At 37.3% G+C, this 22,102-nt stretch overlaps 1 protein-coding gene across 3 annotated transcripts in view; it reads right to left on the bottom strand.

Annotated features, from left to right (window-relative positions):
* ARFGEF1 (ADP ribosylation factor guanine nucleotide exchange factor 1) overlaps positions 1-22,102 on the bottom strand; it is a 155,963-nt gene that overhangs the window by 29,156 nt on the left and 104,705 nt on the right. For all 3 annotated transcript variants that reach the window (XM_045075690.1, XM_045075689.1, XM_045075691.1), the window contains 5 exons: positions 16,600-16,751; positions 12,680-12,808; positions 11,631-11,789; positions 11,242-11,392; positions 3,993-4,083 (listed from right to left, as the gene is read on the bottom strand). In XM_045075690.1, coding sequence (XP_044931625.1) covers positions 3,993-4,083; positions 11,242-11,392; positions 11,631-11,789; positions 12,680-12,808; positions 16,600-16,751 — 682 coding nt within the window. The remainder of the gene's footprint in view (positions 1-3,992; positions 4,084-11,241; positions 11,393-11,630; positions 11,790-12,679; positions 12,809-16,599; positions 16,752-22,102) is intronic.

The following is a 22,102-nucleotide window of genomic DNA, read 5'->3' as shown; positions in this document are numbered from 1 at the left end:
GCTCCATGCTTACTACGGAGTCTACTTGGGATGCTCTCTCCCTCTGCCCCCCTCCCCACCGACCCGCTCACCTCTCTCTCTAAAATAAATAAATCTGAAACCAAAAAAAAAAAAAAAAAGAAAGAAAGAAAAAATAATCATAGTAACAGTAATAGCTACCAATAATCAAAAAGTGGGTACTATTCTAGGTGTTTTATGATATATCCACTCACTTAATAATCACAAACAGCCTGTGAAGTAGGGACTAGTATACTTCTAATTTCATAAAAATAGAAACTGAGGAACAAATATATTTAATCACCTCCTCAAAGTTACAGAATTAGTAAATGATACAGCCAAGATTCAAACCAGGAAGGGCATACTCCAGGGTCCACCCTCTTAACTACTTTGATATACTGCTTCACACTTACCTGAGCAAAACATAAACACTTAAAATATATCCTGGTTTTTTCCCTACTATGTCCACTATACCCATGTTGTAAGTATATCATGATTTTTTAACCTCAGTGCCCTTGAATGTCTGTCCATGTGTCCTGGCAATGAGTAACGTATTTGACAAAAACTGACAACGTGATGACTCATACCCTGATCTCCTGCTAAAGGAATAGTTTAAGATTTCCTCTATTGCTCTTGTCAGTAGAACAAAATAATTCAAAGATCTGGCTGAGAACATCATCTGGGGGAAAAGTAGAATAATAAAGGCCCCATTTAATCCAGTGGTTAGACTGGGTCCAGAGATTAGAAATATACAAAGCCTACAACTTCTCACATGAACAAAAATGAAAATGGCTGGCATACACATTATAAATGTCACTAGGCGATTTCTCAAACTACAGGTATTCTCATAGGTGATGGCTATAAAAAAAATAACCACAATAACAAAACTAAACAGTAAATAGGAGAAACAACAAGAAAAGGAAGAAAAGAAAAAAAATTCTTTAGACAGAGAAGGAAGCAAACTACAAAGAGTAAAGGAGTCAAGAACAGAAGCAGAGATGGAGATTATATGCAATTACAGTGGAAAGAAGCAACAAATTCTCTGTAGGCCCTAAAATGATGGAGAACAAAGACAAAGAAATACCAATAGCAATCAGACAAGTTTATAGAGTCAGCGTGACAAAAGTTAGAGGGAGCATGCATCCTGAAAAAGGACATTCAAATTCCTACTCACTTTGGTAGCCTCTGAAGGGTCACTTTATCTTTAGTAATGCCCCGCTACAGATAAGCCATATGGTAGGAGCTTGGCAGTCTGTGAAGGTATTTCAAGTTCACCTTCATAAACTAAGGCAAGAGAACGTAGCTATGTTTCACAAAATCAGTCTATGAAATGGATTTTACATTCCCTGTATGAAAAGCCAAGGACGATGCACCAGAATCTTGTGTGTTAATATCAAAAGACTGTCCAGGGGGTGGGGGGTTGGATGAGCCTGACGGTGGGTATGAAGGAGGGCACGTATTACAGGGAACACTGGGTGTGGTGCATAAACAATGAATCTTGGAATGCTATAAATAAATAAATAAATAGATAGATAAATAAATAAAATAACAAACAAACAAATAAATAACATGTCCTAAAAACTATGGGCAGGAAAACAAAATTAGAGATTACTGCTTCAGCCACAAAATGAAAAGCAATGCAGCAATACCAAAAAAAAAAAAAAAAAACCAAGAAAAAGAAGAAGAAAGAAAGTTGTCAAAACCTGCAGATTCTGAACCACATAAACTCTAAACTGTATGTAATACAGAGGTAAACTAAATTACTGTAAATGTAAAAAAATTTTACAGTGCAAGTATCAGAGTTAACACTTATTTCTAAGACCTAATCAGAAGATATTATGAGCAAATGTAGTTGGGGATGAGCTACATGTATTTTCTGAAGGGAGACAGAAAGTTCCAAGTGTGGGATGGGTCAGAATAAAGATAGATCTGGTGTGGTTAAAATTAATAAAATCATAAACTATGGTACTGGTTTTTAACTTTTAGTGGTAACTCATTCCTGGACAAAATTGATTCCTGTACAGTTAGAATAGCTTTTAATAAAATCATATATTTTTTCTCTTAATAAACAGGCACTAAAATAATTAAGCAAAAAAATTTACTTTGATTTTAAACATTTACTTCCTATACTTGTCATTATTCAGAACACCAGACCCAAGGACAAGAAAACGACTTGTTACAAGTACAAAACTTTCCAGGATACCTGACAACGTTCACAACACTGACTTGAATACCTCCTAAGTTATCTGACTTAGCTTATGAATTTAGAGTCAGAATATTACATATGAAAATATACTCAGATAGTGAGAAAGAAATTCAGAAGAAATTTAATGAGAAAGTTAAAAGCACCACACAAGAATATAATCTAATAGTAAATTAAAGATGTAACTTTAAATGCTTACATTACGAGTAAAATTTAAATGTTGAGGTTTTGTGTAAAATCAATGGATTTATGTTTGCAGAAATTATCTGGTGATGACAAGTTTGAGACAACAAAGTACTAACAGAATTTATGTTAAGACTCCTCTAAAATACCTTAAATTCTTAAAATGGAGAGGCGTATCATTTACTCAAACAAGTGGTATGTCTCCTCGCAACAAACAGTGGATGGATGAATAAATTAGAACTGGCTTTGGTCATATAAAATATACTATGGATATAAACAGTAGGTAAAATGTTAACTCTTGCCTGAAGAGATTCTCATAATGATAGTAAAATCATCTGGAAACAAGCTACCCTAAAAGCAGAAGGGCATACATTATTACACTGCTCTCCAGTTGTACATGCAGGCAGAGAGGTGGAGAGGATAAGAGCATATGCTCAAGAAGACATGCTGCCTGAATATATGTCTGGCACCACTCCTCAAAATTCTTTGTGGATGAAACAGTTATTTCAACAATAATCAAGGTAAGATTAGTTGTGGGGATGAGCAGGTTATTTTGGCACCCCGTCTCAATTTCCTCACTTACAAATTAAGGACAATAATAATACTCATCTCATGAAGTTGCTCGAAGTATTAAGTGATAAGTAATACCCGGAAAGTACTTTGAAAAGTGCCAAGCACACGGTAAACCTTCAAGTCATACAGGGAGTATTAGAGAATATGCAATCTTTCTTTAGCCTTCACCAGGAAAAGGCAAATGACCTCCTTCCCTTATTTAAAAAAAAAAAAAAAAAAAAAAAAAAGAGTCTGCAAGTGAAGATTACAAGTTCTTTTCAAAGAAAACGTGGCAGGGTATATTTCCAGGGTCAGTAGCCACTGAATACTCTAGTTCAGTCTGTACTGAAGAGCAAGAAGTTTTATCTGAAGTAAAATTCTGGATTAGCACAAGGCTCCAAGCACCAAGAAAAAATACATACTATACATCTACAAGTTTCAACAGAAGTAATTAAAAAATCTGAATGTCAGTGTTGTAAAATGTTAAGTTTCAAATATTTGGGCATTCATCTAGAAAAAGCTTAGTAAAGCTTAGTAAAACGCTTAGTATGGGGTCACTTTTAGAAAATAAACTAGAAATGAGAAATACTTGGTAATAAGACACACTCTGAAATCCTTTCCAAAGAAGTCTGCAATGAGAATTGCCAGCAAATCCTTCATTTACCCATAATGCAGTCTTACATCAAACAGAACCTGAAAGATTACAAACCATTTTCATTAAGGAATAATGATACCAATTAGTCTTCTATAAAGAAAATAAAACATGTGTTTCTTTTTCATCAAGATAACCATTTCCCTAATGCCCATTAATTTCTAATTTATATTAATGTAAATTTTCATACTGTTTATCTCCTTCAGATATTCCACGATCTAAAGAGCAAAATTATAGGTACTTCACCATCAGATCACCGTCTAACACACTATATCGTCTACTACTTAAGGAAAGTTATTTTGGCAATAATTTTTCTTTTTTTAACCATTACAGAGCAAAATGTACTGAAATGTTATAGAATTAAAATAGTATTCATTTGAAAAAGGAAAAAAATAAATACTTTACCTATCTACAGCAACAACAACACTTTGAGAGCTGGTTTCTCCGATGGATTCCTGAATACTTGCTATCTGCTTCCAGTCCACATTTCCTCCGACTACCACACATAAAAGAGAGTCATTTCAGTTCGAAAATAATTCAGTGGAAGAATATACTTATAGTTCTAAAACATATTTCTGAAACCAGTTATTTTCTTTTCTTTTTTTTTTTTTTTAAAGATTTTATTTATTCATTTGACAGAGAGAGATCACAAGTAGGCAGAGAGGCAGACAGAGAGAGAGAGGAGGTAGCAGGCTCCCTGCTGAGCAGAGAGCCCGATGCGGGACTCGATCCCAGCACCCTGAGATCATGACCCGAGCCAAAGGCAGCGGCTTAACCCACTGAGCCACCCAGGCGCCCCTGAAACCAGTTATTTTCCTATGAAAGAAACAAAGCTTTGGGTAAACAATTTTTTTGGCATCAGTGACCTATCAAGGCCAAATGCGCTTAATCAGCTATACTAAATGGCATATGGACATGGATTGTTATAAAGACCAATTGTACTTCCAGAGATTAATTAGGGGCACTGAGAATTCAGACCACAAAATTAATGACAGTACGCATAATTTCCCTTAACATTTAAGAAATAGTACTAACTGTAGTTCTAATGTTATCTTCTTAGGATTCCCAATTCCATATAATTAGATCTCTCTTTTCAATCTCTAGTCCTCTACATGCTTTTTGGAAATTTTAACTGTATTTTCCAATATCTTCTTATTTAAAAGAATCATTTCTCGGGGCGCCTGGGTGGCTCAGTGGGTTAAGCCACTGCATTCGGCTCAGGTCATGATCTCAGGGTCCTGGGATCGAGTCCCGCATCGGGCTCTCTGCTCAGCAGGGAGCCTGCTTCCTCCTCTCTCTCTGCCTACTTATGATCTCTCTCTGTCAAATAAATAAATAAAATCTTTAAAAAAAAAAAAAAAAAGAATCATTTCTCTTTCCCTCCAAAATCAGTTCCATATGTTGGACAGCAAAACAATTTTCCCAGTTTTCAAACTCTTGACCTCAAAATCATCTTTTTTTTTTTTAAGATTTTATTTATTTTATTTATTTGACAGAGAGAGAGAGATCACAAATAGGCAGAGAGGTAGGCAGAGAGAAAGGGGGAAGCAGGCTCCCCACTGAGCGGAGACCCCGATGTGGGGCTTGATCCCAGGACCCTGAGACCATGACCTGAGCCAAAGGCAGAGGCTTTAACCTACTGAGCCACCCAGGTGCCCCTCAAAATCATCTTTGATATCTTTCCCTTCCTCAACCAATCACTAAATCTTTCTTTTGAACTGTTTCTGGAACCATTCCTTCATTTTCATCCCTACTCAGTTTAGAGCCCTGTAATTCCAGGGCCAGATTATGGATAGTTCCCTGACTGCTTTCCTTGCTGCTAATTTTTCCCCTCTCCAATCTCTCTTTCTAGTCTCCTGTCAGATTAGTCCTTCTATCTCATCATATTCATTCTGCTCACTATGACTTTCAGGATAAAGCATAAACTTTTAAAGCCTAGCATTTAAGGCAGTACCCTTCAACATTCTAGCCATTACAAAATCTATTCAGGCCATCCCTCAACTATCTAAAACCCAAACTGAGTTCGCATTTTTCCTCTGAACGAAGCATTTACTTAAATAAGTAATAGTCAGATCAGGATTTCTTCCATACAGTTTCACATAAATTACTATGGTGTGTTAATGCTGCCTTCTCAGCACAATTAAAAGTTCCCTTAGGCAAGAAACCAGGTCAAACACAACATTTTTTTGTTGTTGTTGTTATTTCTCGGCATCACTCCATATTAAGTCCAAAGGAGATACTAAGAAATAGCTGTTCACTCAACTGACCAGATACTCACTAAATGCCTTTATGACTGCAACCATAATAGATGATGATATTATTTAAAGCAGCTGAATTCCAATTCTCCACCAGGAACTGAACAATGTAAAAAAGATGTGATCCTTGACCTCAGAGAGTTTTTAATTTACCAGGAGACACAGACTGAGAGAGACTTATAATCACCTTTAGTAAAATGCAGTAATTCCTTCATCGACAAGATAAACTAATGACTTTTAATACAACGGAACTAATTTTGGTAGGGGAAGGAGAATAGGGGTATTAGCTCATGGAAAACCTTCATATATAATGATATATTAATTCAAGTTGGACCCAGAAGGATAATCATGTAGAAAAGGAGCAGTGTATACAAACTAATGGAAGGATGATAGTAAACATCGTTTGTTTTTGTTTTTTTTTTAAGATTTTATTTATTTATTTGTCAGAGAGAGAGGAGCGAGAGTGAGCACAGGCAGACAGAGCGGCAGGCAGAGACAGAGGGAGAAGCAGGCTCCCTGCTGAGCAAGGAGCCCGATGTGGGACTCGATCCCAGGACGCTGGGATCATGACCTGAGCTGAAGGCAGCCACTTAACCAACTGAGCCACCCAGGTGTCCCTAAACATCATGTTTTAACACACTTGGTTAAAGCCATAATGGAGGATCTATCTGGGGACAAGAGAGATGGAACAGAACAGTAGTAGGAAATGAAGCTAGAAAGAAAGGCTAACCTTAAAACGTGAAGAACTTTGACTGTTATGCTTAGTGTATTGTTTTTGAAAACAGGGAATAATATGGGGCACCTGGGTGGCGCAGCTGGTTAAGCGACTGACTCTTCATTTCAGCTCAAGTCTGGGTCCTGGGATTGACCTTATGTCAGGCTCTCTACTTGGGAGGTAGTCTGCTTCTCTCCCTCTCCTCCTTCTCTGCCTCTCACCCCTGCTCATGCCCATGTGTGCGTACTCTCTCTCAAATAAATAAACCTCAAAAAAAAAAAAAAAGACTGAAAACAAGCAACAATAGACTTTTTAGAAGACTGACATAATGCAACCTGTTTGTTTTTTTTTTAAAAGATTTATTTATTTATTTGACAGAGAAGGAGAGAGAGACACAGTGAGAGAGGAAACACAAGCCGGGGGAGTGGGAGAGGAAGAAGCAAGCTTCACCACTTAGCAGGAAGCCTGATACGGGGCTCGATCCCAGGACCCCCGGGATCATGACCTGAACCGAAGGAAGACGCTTAACAGCTGAGCCACCCAAGCGCCCCAGTGCAACCTATTTTCTAAAAGAATTTTGGTACTATCCGTAAAACACAGCAAAATAGAAGATACTAGAGCTAGAAAGACAAAGCGTCTATTTCTATAATACAAGTGAACAAGGGATGAAAACCTGAAATAAGTGACAAGAGAACTGGAGTGGTTAGGAGAATAGTGTCAAGCAACACTTGGAGCACATTAGCACATTACAGGAATTTAATGAAGAAAAATCTGTAAGAAAAAGGTAATGCTCATAACCACTAACTTCTTTCGTGTACCATCTGAATGTCCTTCCTAGAAAGCTTTTATTTTTATATTTAAGAGCTTTTATTTTTATATTTACCATAGTAATCTGTAATCATTATGAAATATATTTAGAGGAATCAAAAAAATTTTGTTTACCAATCCAAAGAACCTATTTCAAAAACACATGGAATCTTCCAAAGATCTGTATAACAGCACACCATGATAGATTAATAGTTCCATCTTTACCAAACAAATTACTCAAAAGCACAAATACTTAGATAAAGAACAAAGAGGTAGGAGTGAATATTCACTTAAGATTTGTATGTCCCGGGGGCACCTGGGTGGCTCAGTGGGTTAAGCCGCTGCCTTCGGCTCAGGTCATGATCTCAGGGTCCTGGGGTCGAGTCCCGCATCGGGCTCTCTGCTCAGCAGGGAGCCTGCTTCCCCTCTCTCTCTCTGTCTGCCTCTCCATCTACTTGTGATTTCTCTCTATCAAATAAATAAATAAAATCTTAAAAAAAAAAAAAAAAAAAGATTTGTATGTCCCGGGGCGCCTGGGTGGCTCGGTGGGTTAAAGCCTCTGCCTTCTGCTCTGGTCATGATCCCTGGGTCCTGGGATGGCACCCTGCATTGGGTTCTCTGCTTGGCAGGGAGCCTGCTTCCCTTCCTCTCTCTCTCTGCATGCCTCTCTGCCTACTTATGATCTCTATCGAATGAATAAATAAAATCATAAAAAAAAAACATTTGTATGTCCAAAGCACTGAATTTTTAAACTCTGACATACACCTTAAAAGCATAGTATGGATATAATTCTAACAATCATATGCTATGTGGGGGTCTGGGTGGTTTAGTTGGTTAAGCATCTGCTGGCTCAGATTATGATCTCAGGGTCCTGGGATCAAGCCCTCTGTCAGGCTCCCGGCTCAGCGGGGAGTCTGCTTCTCCTTCTGCCTCTCACTTGTGCTCTCTTTCTCTTTCCCTCTCAAATAAACAAATAAAATCCTTAAAAAAAAAACAAAACAAAACAAAAAAAAAACATGTGGGGCGCCTGGGTGGCTCAGTGGGTTAAGCCGCTGCCTTCGGCTCAGGTCATGATCTCAGGGTCCTGGGATCGAGTCCCGCATCGGGCTCTCTGCTCAGCAGGGAGCCTGCTTCCCTCTCTCTCTCTCTGCCTGCCTCTCCGTCTACTTGTGATTTCTCTCTGTCAAATAAATAAATAAAATCTTAAAAAAAAAATGCTGTGTATCCTTAATAATTAAAAGTTTCATGTTTCCAAAAAGTGGAAATACAGACTTGCTATCAGTCAGAAACTCAGATAAACATATAAGTCAGAAAGTCAGATAAACATATACTCAGCCCCATTACTGTAGTTATGTGGAAGACTAGAAGGTGGATGCTATCAATAAAGGAAGATATTAATTTATTTTTTAAAGACCATATATATACAGAATGTCTGGACTACATCCTCCTCTAGCCTAAATTCTGACTATAGCATCCCGCTGAAGAAAACATCTGTTGCCTGAGTAAATGACAGGGCACAGATGGACAGGGATGGACATCTGCCACACTGGGCTAGCTGATAACCAATGAGATGGCCTGAAGGGAAGACTCTGCCCAACAGGGGACAAGTCAACAGACTGAATCCCTCTAGGATATAGACTCAAAAATGAGAGACCTAATCAATCAGGAATGAGTGGAGAATGGAGAATGCCAAAAAGAGAAGTAGATGGCATAAGATGAAATCTAGATAAAGCCTGAAAGAGAAGTGGAAGAATATGGCTGGTTGCTTGAGTGGCTTGGAAGCCTGAACTTTTAATTTCACTTCCAGATCCAAAAAGTGTTTATTTTTATGTAAATTCCATTTTCCTGAAGTGAGAAGGCAAGTCATCTCATATTCTTACAACTTAAATAGCCCCAAAATAATGATCAAATTAATTTTACTTTCAAGTATATGAGGAAACATTATCAGCAAGTATCATTTCCTTATTTGACTAAAACCTTTAGAAGATAAAATACACCACCAGTATTTTATTTTTAGTGTAACCTACTTCTATTACTTGCCAAAGTTAAGCCCTGGCAATTTGCACCTGTCATTATTTTAGTCTTCTTGTACTCCTAAGGCTGTGTCCAAAAAGAAAAATGAAAAAAGGGGGGAGGGGGTTCAAAAATTACTGAATCAATCAATGCACATTCATTTCACTTGTTGGTAAGTATTTTTCATCTCTATCTCAGACTTCCAGGTGATACAAGTCACCGTAAATGTGCTCACTGGTTCTAAATCCTGCTGGTAAGTTATTAGGTCTACACCTTCACATCCTAAAACCACCACATCTAAGATCCAACTGGGGTAACAGAATGGCCCTGCTGGCTGCCACGGCTGAACTATCACTAAGAAATAACTGTTCCCAGTCCAGCTTGAAGCCACACATGGTCCTGTGCTGCTTCTTTCCCTATGGATCATTTTTTCAAACTTGGAAGGTTTTTTTGATTTCCTTAAAAATTTTTACTGTGAGCAACAACAGAGAAATCACTAAAAGATAAAAAGATAGAAAATATCCAGAAATATAGTGCTAGAGTAGAAACCTTAAAAGGTAAATATTCCTAGATCTCATCTCTTTCCTGCTCTTTAAGTCATGTCTCTAAATTTCTTGGATGTAAGTGGGGTGGGGAAAATGGCTAGAGAACAATCCACAAACCATTAATATACCAGCCACTGTGTGAAGTCCCTTTATACATATTCTTATTTAATCCTAAGACCTCTATAAGTAGATATTACTATTAGTTTGCAGAAGTGGAAACCAAAGCTCAGAGAGTTAAAGTAACTTGCACACAATAAGGAAGATATACGAAAGAATTCAAACCCCAAAGTATGGTATTCAAAGCCAAAGACTGTCTTTTTTTTTTTTTTTTAAGATTTTATTTATTTATTTGACAGACAGAGATCACAAGTAGGCAGAGAGGCAGGCAGAGAGAGAGGAGGAAGCAGGCTCCCCGCTGAGCAGAGAGCCCGATGTGGGGCTCGATCCCAGGACCCTGGGATCATGACCTGAGCAGAAGGCAGAGGCTTTTTCCTCTGAGCCACCCAGGCGCCCCAAAGCCAAAGACAGTCTTAAATGTTGTTTCTTCCCTGGTGGTACTGTTTCCATTTATGACTCAAAATCTAGTGTCTTTGGGGCTCCTGGATGGCTCAGTCATTGGACGTATGCCTTCAGCTCAGGTCATGATGGTCCCGGGATTCTGGGATCCAGCCCTACATTGGGCTCCCTGCCAGGCGGGAGGTCTGCTTCTCCCTCTCTCACTCCCCCTGCTTGTGTTCCCTCTCTCGCTGTGTCTCTGTCAAATAAATACAATCTTAAAAAACAATGTACTGTCTTTAGATCTTCTGTAGCCATTCTCACCAGTATTTTCCTTTGTTCTACTGGGTTAAATCTGGAAGTTCCTGGCCACACTGAGCAGATAAGGAACCATGGGATAGTTTCTACACCAGAGTTTTGTTAGGACTGCATAGTGAATGTGAATGCCTTCTCTAGTTGCCCCAACTATTTATCATCTTATACAAGCCTTCACTCATTTAAGTTACCTGCTTAGTGTTGAAAATAGGTCATTTTAAAATGTGCCTTTCTCTTATTCCCAACTATGAGATTTAGACTAAGGGCCACTTAATGTTGCAAACTAGACCAGGCAAAAATGGTCTTCATGGTCTTCTTCCTTTTCCCATAAGGTTAGCCAAAGGGCATTTTATCATCTTCCTCTAATTATATTTCATTAATTCATTATTAATTCATAATTCATTAATAAAGTTATCCATTATTAATTCACAATTCATCAATAAAGTTATATATATTGAACAAGTTAATAATCTCTGATACTTCATAAAAATAATTTTAAAAATTCTCACCTAGCCCCAGACCCACAAATTCATCAGGAGCCTGATCTTTTGTTCCAGTAAGAGATCCTTCTCTGCCCCGTACTGTTCCAGAAATGTATCGAGGTTTCACTCCAGTTCCTATAAGCTGTGCAAGCTCCAACTGACTGATGCACTTCAGAATCTTCATTATTTAGAAAAAATAATAATTCCAAGTTAAAAATGATTACAGAAATACTTAAACATACAGAGCCAGGATTTAAATATAGGCTACATTATAAATCATTATAAAGAGCTAAATAAACATATCCTGAATACACTAAATTTTTTCCTAAACACTTTAAGCATGTCAGTGAGTAGAATATTAAGCATTAAATCATTTTATAAACCAAACTGCAAAGTTGAAAATGAAGTGCTTATACCTCATGCCATGAATTTCCTAAATAATTTCCATCCGTATGAGCCACAGTGATAAGGGTTTTTATTGTGTCAATGTTCTTCTGTTTCATTTCAGTAATACCAGAACTCACAGTAAGTAAAGTAAATCTTGCTAGTGCCTGGACATATGCATCTCTTTCCAGCTATAAAAAAGACAAAAGTATACTTATATTATTACAAACACAACAGAGTGATCCCTAATTCCCTACTAACAAACTGTTTATTTGTTTAGTACGTTTTTAACTCACAAATTACATACTTCAAACTATAGTGTTTTAAGATGATAAAATAAAAAAGGATGAATTTCTAAAATCTAAACACAATGGAGATGTCAAATTAAGATGAGATTTTAGTGACAACAAATGAATTCATGTAGTAAAAAACATTCCAGGAGAGCTTATGTTTCAAGTACTGTGCAGACTGGCAGAAACATAATTTATAAATGTGCTCGTTTTTTCTCTACAGCGAGGCTGTGCTTTTTAAGCCATAACATTCATAAATAAATGTGAAATGGGTTTTGGTTTTTTTTTTTAAAGCAAGCAAGCTTTGGCTAAAATTTATTATCAGACAAAGTATAAAAATTACTAGAAGGGCTTGGCTTCATGAAAATTAAGATACTTGGTTCTTTTCAAGGTAACTTTTCTTAGGTTTAAGTGAAGTTATAAAGTAATATATAAAAGCACGTAAGTATGAAAAAATATGATACAGGAAGTATGAACATGCAACATATTTAAATAAGATATTCAAATAAACATATAGAAATTCAAAGTCTTAGAAACTCTGGCTACAGGTAATATTCTGCAGAGAAAAAAAAATGCTAACCAAAGTTGCTATGATGATTCCAGATGCATCAATAGAGAACCACCTCTTCTGTCAGTTTCTTGGAAAATTAAACATTAGATTCACTTATATTCCATCATAAACTTGAAATTAGTTTTTGGTAAGTCAAACATCAAAAAATAATTTTAATTATAGCCATGACATATGTAATTTATGTTTTCCAGACTGGCTACAAAGCAAAATTCTTTGTTACCTGAATGCTGAAAATGCATGCAATTCTGATTGCACATCTTATACCTTCCAGGCAAAGAGAGGCTACTTCAGTATCATCACAATCTTGCAGACCCACACTAAACGCAGCCAGAAAAGGTGTCCAAGCCAACTAGAAAAATTAAAAATTGAAACTATATCATGATATCATGAATATCAAGTGATAATTAAATTTTATGATAGTAATACATTGATATTTCTCAAAGCTTCAGATAATAAATGATTTGAAAAAGTTCTGGGGAAAAAATGAGTTTTTTGGGGGTAAAAAGTACATAATGTTGCCTGGGCTTAAATAAGTGACAGACAGGAAGACAGTAAGACTACAAATTCAGTAGAGGACCTCAGGCATATTTTAAGAAGAATAATCTATAAATTATTCTCTTCAATAAGAAGTGGAAACTGTCACTATTCACAAATGATATTAGTCTTAACCCTACTTTCAGAATTCATCTCTCCCTGCAAGATTTGTCCCTTGTAGTATTTCACAGATTTTATTTCTAAGAAAATTCTTTTAGTCATTTTTCTACTTGCAATAATTACATTATTCTTTTTTCTTTAAGCCTGCTCCCTGGACATCATTTAGAATTACTTCTTTTATAGTCAAATATTTTACCTTGGAATATCAGTGATATGCTTGGTTCCTTGTTGGACAACACTGAAAAAGTCTAGTTCACTAAAATACTTCTTTGTTACAAACTGTGAAAACCAACAAATACTAACTTTTACCAGTACGTAATACTGAGTACCTAATGTAAACCAAACAAAAAGGGCTACTCTCGACCAGTGAAAATTCTGATATCAAAACATATGTGTATACATTGGTGTATGCTTGTGTAACTTTCTACTGTCTAATATGAGCATTTGTTGCTTTTAATAAGTTCTAATGAAACAAAACTATACATCTATGTAAACATAAAGAGATTTATACCAGTGTACTGTAAAAATGACAACTGGAATTTTTTTTTTTTTTAAAGATTTTATTTATTTACTTGAGAGAGAGACAGCGAGAGAGAGCATGAACGAGGAGAAGGTCAGAGAGAGAAGCAGACTCCCCATAGAGCTGGGAGTCCGATGCGGGACTTGATCCCGGGACTCCGGGATCATGACCTGAGCCGAAGGCAGTTGTCCAACCAACTGAGCCACCCAGGCGTCCCGACAACTGGAATTTTTAAAAAGGTAAAGTTTTCAAGATTATTAAGAAAAACATACCCAAAGGATTACCCAAAGCTTTGTTTGTAACATCAAGAAAGTTCAGAAGTATATAATTCCTAAGCAAAGGAACATAAGCCACAGTACCTTCTTTCTAGTTGTAGCTCTGCCACTTAATCTCTCTGAACCTCATTTTCTTCCTCTTTAATACCTGGACTGCCACTACAGAAAGGTGTTTTGAGAAGCATATGAAGTACAGTACTTTTAAAATATGAAGTACCACATGGAAGTAATAAATTACATGTGCTATTGTAAGAAAGAAACAGCACATCTATTCAGAAACCTGTGCAATATTTATACAAGAGAAGTATAAATGCTTCTTAAGCCAGTGAAAAATATGTTTAACTCCACTAGGAATTAAAGACAATGATTCCTCCTATCAAACTATACCTAATATCCAGGGGTCAGTGAAATTATCCATTCATACTGAATATGCCTTTGGAAAATACAATTTGGCAATATTTAAAAAGATTCTTAATAATATTTAAATCCCCAATATTGTATCACATCTTAGAAATCTCTCAATTTATTCTGCTACTTAGCCAACACTTGTTTACTGAACACTTACTATAAGCTAAGAATGGTGCAAGATATTGGGAAAAGTAAACAGACACAGTCCCTTGCCACATGGAACTTAAAATCTAGTAAAAAGATAGATACTAAATTCTAAAATCAGTAAATACATAAACACAACAGTTGTAAATACAATGAAGGATAAGCATAGCACACTATGAAAAGGGACCAATTCTGGATGGTGGGGGTAGGATAGACCTGTCTGAAAAGGTAACATTTTAAAGCTGAAACCACTTGGGCAAAGAAAGAATGGGCATTCTAGACAAAAGACAGCTTGTAAGAATGCTCAAAGAGAAAATACTTTAGTATGTTCTAGAAACTGAAGGAATGCTAGTGTGACTGCAGCCTCGTCACACTAGACAAAAGAAATCTAGCAATGAGGCTGGAAAGGCAGGTGGAACCAGACCACACAGGGTTGCAGATGTGGGTGTGTTAGTTTCATCCTAGTATGCAAAGTTAGTGAAGGGCCTTAAGGAAGAAGGCAACATTTCATTTTGTATTTTAAAATGATCATTCTGGCCTCTGTAAATGGATAAGAGGAGCACAAAAACAGACATAAGGATATCAGTTAGGACACTACAATAATAAGAGAAATGAGGATGTCTGGAGAGGTTAATGGCAGTAGAAATGACAGTAAGAGGGAAGATTCTTAATGCTAGTTTAGAAGATGTTTAAATAAACTAGAACTAATCTAGAGAATAAATAATAAAAGCTATTTATGAAAAATTTTTAATGATACAGGGAAATACTTATTATGTGAGAAATAGCAAGATACAAAATTCTACACATAGTATAATTAAGATTTAAGGGGTGCCTGTTAAGCATCTGCCTTCAGCTCAGGTCATGATCCCAGGGTTCTGGGATCGAGCCCCGCATCGGGCTCCCTGCTCAGCAGGAAGCCTGCTTCTCCCTCTCCCATTCTCCTGTTTGTGTTCCTCTCTTGCTGTCTCTCTCTCTGCCAAATAAATGAATAAAATGATTTTTAAAAATATTTAAAAAGCAGTATTTATATAAAAAAGTAGTATATAAACTATCAACAGAAGCTTTTTGAGTGATAAAATTATGGCTGGTTTCCTCTGCTTTTTTTTTCATTCTCCACCTCCACCAACCAAAAACATTTGAGAATAAAAAACAAGAATATGAGATTATTCAAAACAAAACAAAAAGGTGCTTTATAAAAATGTTTCATAATAAGGAGAAATTGTTTCTTGTATTATTTTCTGTATTATTCCAAAAGATAAGGCTAGTCATACTCCACTATTCCTTCTAACAATGCCTCCCCTAGGTTCCTCTCCCCGATTCCACAATTCTTCACCAACTTTTGGAAATAACATTATCACAAAGAAGTTGAAATAGAGGTAGAACTATAAAATTTTAGAGCTAAAAGAAAGCACAGAAATCTTATAGTCATCTTTTACTGCCCATACATATGTATACTTAATATCTGAATGAGAACTCAAATCATAATCTTTAGCCTCCACAAACCATCCTACCACACTGTCCCACAAATTGGAATGTACTTTACCCCTTTTTTCCCTTTTCAACCTCGACTAGACTTTAATTGTAATCCTTATTGATTCACTGCTTGCTTACCCTCGCATTTTAGAGAAAGGATAAAATGAACTGGAAAATGAAGAAGGACTAGGCAATCAAATTTTAAAGAACCAGTAAGTATCATTCTTACTAGATCAACCTATAAACACAAATAACACTTGCTTTTCTTCCTCACTCTACTCTTTGCACTGCAGGTATGCTCGGAACCCTCATGTGAGTTCCTGGTCAGAAGTTCAAGATCACTCTGAAATTTAAGGTTACTCCAAAGGTTTAAATAGAGCTCATTTGGAGAAAACCAGGCCAAATAAGAATGATCATTCTCTGAAAAATTCTCATTCTTCTCATTCTTATTTCTTAAGGTATACACTTATTAATTACTAATAGTGTATACCTTTTCTCATTCTCTTTAAGAAAAAATTTCTATCTCCTATATCCTAAATAACATTGCTTTTGCTTCCGGGTTTACACTAATGGGCTATAATTACTGTTATTTCCTTAATTAAAAACACACTGAACCAAGTTACATATAAATGTAGACTGCAACCAAAAGTTATTAGTACCTCTTACCTTAAACATGGGTCTCACATGCTCCAAATGTGTTGCACTTGTAAAAGGTGCCTGAACATGGCTCACAGCTTCCATGAGTGCTTTTGCTGTCTTGGCCATCTGTTCCATTTCTAAGTTATACAGAAGCCTTCTTTGTTTTTCACTGGCTACATCTGAAATAACAAACACTATTAGCATTTAAGATAAAAAGCATTTTACATGCCTTTTTTACTATGAAATAATAAATACCATCAATTAATATTAATTAGGTATAGTCTTAAAAAGCCATACAAAAAGTTCATATAAGGTGTGATTCCATTTATAGAAGAATATTCAGAGTAGGTAAATCCATAGAAAAAGAAAGCAGACTGCTGGTAGCCAGAGGCTGGTGAGAGGGAGGGAATGTTAAGTTTACTAGGTACAAGGATTTTATTTTGGGTGATGAAAATGTTTTGGAACTAGACAGAGGTGGTGGTTGCACAACAATGTAAATATACTAAATGCCACTGAACCATTCACTTCAAAATGTTTAATTTTATACTGCATTAATTATACCTCAAAAATGGGGGGAAAATTCCTGAACTAAGAGTTGGGGTAAGTGGAAGAGGAGTCAAGATGGCGGAGAAGTAGCAGCCTGAGTCTACTTCAGGTAGCAGGAAATCAGTTAGATAGCTTATCTAAAGATTACAAACACCAACAAATCCAACAGGAGATCAAAGAGAAGAACAGCAATTCGAAAAAGAGAAAATCAACCACTTTCTGAAAGGTAGGACTGGCGGAGAAGTGAATCCAAAGCAATGGGAAGATAGACTGCGGGGTGAGGGGCCGGCTCCCGGCAAGCAGCGGAGCAACGGAGCACAAAATCAGGACTTTTAAAAGTCTGTTCCACTGAGGGACATCACTCCAGAGGCTAAATGGAGGTGAAGCCCATGCGGGGTCAGCGTAGCCACAGGTGCTGCAGGGTCACATAAGGATCGGGGGTGTCTGAGTGTCGCAGAGCTTACAGATATTAGAACGGGGAAGCCGGCAACAGAGACAAAACCAAGGAGTGAGCTCTCATCTCGAGGTTACCTTGAACCGGTCGTAGGCTCCGGGAGCTCGGAGCGCGGCTGGAGGGCAGGGAGATGGAGTAATTGGGCGCTATTCTCTGAGGGCGCACTGAGGAGTGGGGCCCCAGACTCTGGGCTCTTCCAGGCTGGAGACCGGGAGGCTGCCATTTTCATTCCCCTCCTCGGAAACTCTACGGAAAGCACTCAGGGAACAAAAGCTCCCGAAAGCAAACCTGAGCAGATTACTCAACCCGCCCGGCCCCTGGTAGGGGCGGTGCAATTTTGCCTGGGACAAAGACACTTAAGAATCACTACAACAGGCCTCTCCTTCAGAAGATCAACAAGAAATCCAGCCAGGACCAAGTTCGCCTACCAAGGAGTACAGTTTCAATACCAAGGAGAGCAGAAGAATTCTGGAGGAGGAGAAAGCAAAGCACGGATCTCATGGCTTTCTCCCTATGATTCTTTAGTCTTGCAGTTAATTTAATTTTTTTTTCTTTTTCAATTTTTTTTTCTTTTCTCCTGCTAAATTTTTTTAAACTTTACCCTTTTGTTTTTTAACTAGTTTACCTAATATATATGTATTTTTTCTTTTTTATATTTTTTCTTTCGTCATTTTCTTTTTTTGTTTCTTTCTTTCTCTCTTTTTAAAAATTCTTTCTGAACCTCTTTTTATTCCCTTTCTCCCCCCTCACGATTTGGGATCTCTTCTGATTTGGTTAAAGCTTATTTTCCTGGGGTTGTTGCCACCCTTTTAGTATTTTACTTGCTCCTTCATATACTCTTATCTGGACAAAATGACAAGATGGAAAAATTCAACAAAAAAAAGAACAAGAGGCAGTACCGAAGGCTAGGGACCTAATCAATACAGACATTGGTAATATGTCAGATCTAGAGTTCAGAATGACAATTCTCAAGGTTCTAGCCGGGCTCGAAAAAGGCATAGAAGATATTAGAGAAACCCTCTAGGGAGATATAAGATTTCTAGAAAAATAAAAGAACTAAAATCTAACCAAGTTGAAATAAAAAAAGCTATTAATGAGGTGCAATAAAAAATGGAAGCTCTCACTGCTAGGATAAATGAGGCAGAAGAAAGAATTAGTGATATAGAAGACCAAATGACAGAGAATAAAGAAGCTGAGCAAAGGAGGGACAAACAGCTACTGGACCACGAGGGCAGAATTCGAGAGATGAGTGACACCATAAGATGAAACAACACTAGAATAATTGGGATTCCAGAAGAAGAAGAAAGAGAGAGGGAAGCAGAAGGAATACTGGAGAGAATTATTGAAGAGAACTTCCATAATATGGCAAAGGGAACAAACATCAAAATCCAGGAGGTGCAGAGAACCCCCCTCAAAATCAACAATAATAGGTCCACACCCCATCACCTAATAGTAAAATTTACAAGTCTTAGTGACAAAGAGAAAATCCTGAAAGCAGCCCGGGAAAAGAAGTCTGTAACATACAATGGTAAAAATATTCGATTGGCAGCAGACTTATCCACAGAGACCTGGCAGGCCAGAAAGAGCAGGCATGATATATTCAGAGCACTAAACGAGAAAAACATGCAGCCAAGAATACTATATCCAGCTAGCCTATAACTGAAAATAGAAGGAGAGATTAAAAGCTTCCAGGACAAACAAAAACTGAAAGAATTTGCAAACACCAAACCAGATCTACAGGTAATATTGAAAGGGGTCCTCTAAGCAAAGAGAGAGCCTAAAAGTAGTAGATCAGAAAGGAACAGAGACAATATACAGTAACAGTCACCTTACAGGAAATACAAAGGCACTAAATTCATATCTCCATAATTACCCTGAATGTTAATGGGCTAAATGCCCAATCAAAAGACACAGGGTATCAGAATGGATAAAAAAACAAAACCCATCAATAAGTTGCCTACAAGAAACGCATTTTAGACCCAAAGACACCTCCAGATTTAAAGTGAGGGGGTGGAAAACAATTTACCATGCTAATGAACATCAGAAAAAAGCAGGAGTAGCAATCCTTATATCAGATCAATTAGATTTTAAGCCAAAGACTATAATAAGAGATGAGGAAGGATACTATATCATACTCAAAGGATCTGTCCAACAAGAAGATCTAACAATTTTAAATATCTATGCCCCTAACAGGGGAGCAGCCAACTATATAAACCAATTAATAACAAAATCAAAGAAACACATCAACAATAATACAATAATAGTAGGGGACTTTAACACTCCCCTCACTGAAATGGACAGATCATCCAAGCAAAAGATCAACAAGGAAACAAAGACCTTAAATGACACACTGGACCAGATGGACATCACAGATATATTCAGAACATTTCATCCCAAAGCAACAGAATACACATTCTTCTCTAGTGCACATGGAACACTGTCCAGAATAGATCAGATCCTCGGTCCTAAATCAGGTCTCAACTGGTATCAAAAGATTGGGAGCATTCCCTGCATATTTTCAGACCACAATGCTCTAAAGCTAGAACTCAATCACAAGAGCAAATTTGGAAAGAGCCCAAATACATGCAAACTAAACAGTATTCTTCTAAAGAATGAATGGGTCAACCAGGAAATTAAAGAATTGAAAAAATTCATGGAAACAAATGATAACGAAAACACAACAATTCAAAATCTGTGAGACACAACAAAGGCAGTCCTGAGAGAAAAATATATAGCGGTACAAGCCTTTCTCAAGAAACAAGAAAGGTCTCAGGTACACAACCTAACCCTACACCTAAAGGAGCTGGAGAAAAAACAAGAAAGAAACCCTAAACCAGGGGCGCCCAGGTGGCTCAGTGGATTAAGCCGCTGCCTTCGGCTCAGGTCAAGATCTCAGGGTCCTGGGATCGAGTCCCGCATCGGGCTCTGCTCAGCAGGGAGCCTGCTTCCCTCTCTCTCTCTCTCTGGCTGCCTCTCTGTCTACTTGTGATTTCTCTCTGTCAAATAAATAAATAAATAAATCTTTAAAAAAAAAAAAAAAAAAAAAAAAAAAAAAAAAGAAACCCTAAACCAGCAGGAGAAGAGAAATCATAAAGATCAGAGCAGAAATCAATGAAATAGAAACCAAAACAAAAACAATAGAACAAATCAACAAAACTTGGAGCTGGTTCTTTGAAAGAATTAATAAGATTGATAAACCCCTTGCCAGAGTTATCAAAAAGAAAAGAGAAAGGACCCAAATAAATAAAATCATGAATGAAAGAGGAGACATCACAACTAACACCAAAGAAATACAGACAATTATAAGAACATACTATGAAGAACACTACGCCAACAAATTTGATAATCTGGAAGAAAAGGATGCATTCCTAGAGACATATAAACTACCACAACTGAACTAGGAAGAAATAGAAAACCTGAATAGACCCATAACCAGTAAGGAGATTGACACAGTCATCAAAAATCTCCAAGCAGGGCGCCTGGGTAGCTCAGTGGGTTAAGCCGCTGCCTTCGGCTCAGGTCATGATCTCAGGGTCCTGGGATCAAGTCCCACATCGGGCTCTCTGCTCAGTGGGAGACTGCTTCCTCCTCTCTCTCTCTCTGCCTGCCTCTCTGCTTACTCGTGATCTCTCTTTGTCAAATAAATAAATAAAATCTTAAGAAAAAAAACATCTCCAAACAAACAAAAGCCCAGGGCCAGATGGCTTCCCAGGGGAATTGTACCAAACATTTAAAGAGGAACTAATTCCTATTCTCCGAAAACTGTTCCAAAAAACAGAAATGGAAGGAAAACTTCCAAACTCATTTTATAAGGCCAGCATCACCTTGATCCCAATACCAGACAAGGATACCATCAAAAAAGAGAGCTATAGACCAATATCCTTGATGAACACAGATGCGAAAATACTCAACAAAATACTAGCCAGGATTCAACAGTACATTAAAAGGATTATTCACCACGACCAAGTGGTATTTATTCCAGGGCTGCAAGGTTGGTTCAACATCCACAAATCAATCAATGTGATACAACACATTAATAAAAGAAAGAGCAAGAACTATATGATACTCTCAATAGATGCTGAAAAAGCATGTGACAAAGTACAACATCCCTTCCTGATCAAAACTCTTCAAAGTGTAGGGATAGAAGGCACATACCTCAATATTATCAAAGCCATCTATGAAAAACCCACCGCAAATATCATTCTCAATGGAGAAAAACTGCTTTTCTACTAAGGTCAGGAACATGGCAGGGATGTCCATTATCACCACTGCTATTCAACATAGTACTAGAAGTCCTAGCGTCAGCAATAAGACAACAAAAAGAAATTAAAGGCATCCAAAACAGCAAAGAAGAAGTCAAACTATCACTCTTTGCAGATGATATGATACTGTATGTGGAAAACCCAAAAGACCCCACTCCAAGTCTGCTAGAACTTGTACAGGAATATAAAACCAATGCACAGAAATCAGTTGCATTTCTCTACACCAACAGCAAGAAAGAAGAAAGAGAAATTAAGGAGTCTATCCCAT

The sequence above is a fragment of the Mustela putorius genome, unplaced genomic scaffold (genome assembly GCF_011764305.1).
Source record: "Mustela putorius furo isolate JIRA1106 unplaced genomic scaffold, ASM1176430v1.1 tig00000151_pilon_pilon_pilon, whole genome shotgun sequence".
Classification (NCBI taxonomy): Eukaryota; Metazoa; Chordata; class Mammalia; order Carnivora; family Mustelidae; genus Mustela; species Mustela putorius.
Note: the sequence above shows the minus strand (reverse complement) of the source record. Positions and strands in the feature narration are given on the sequence as shown.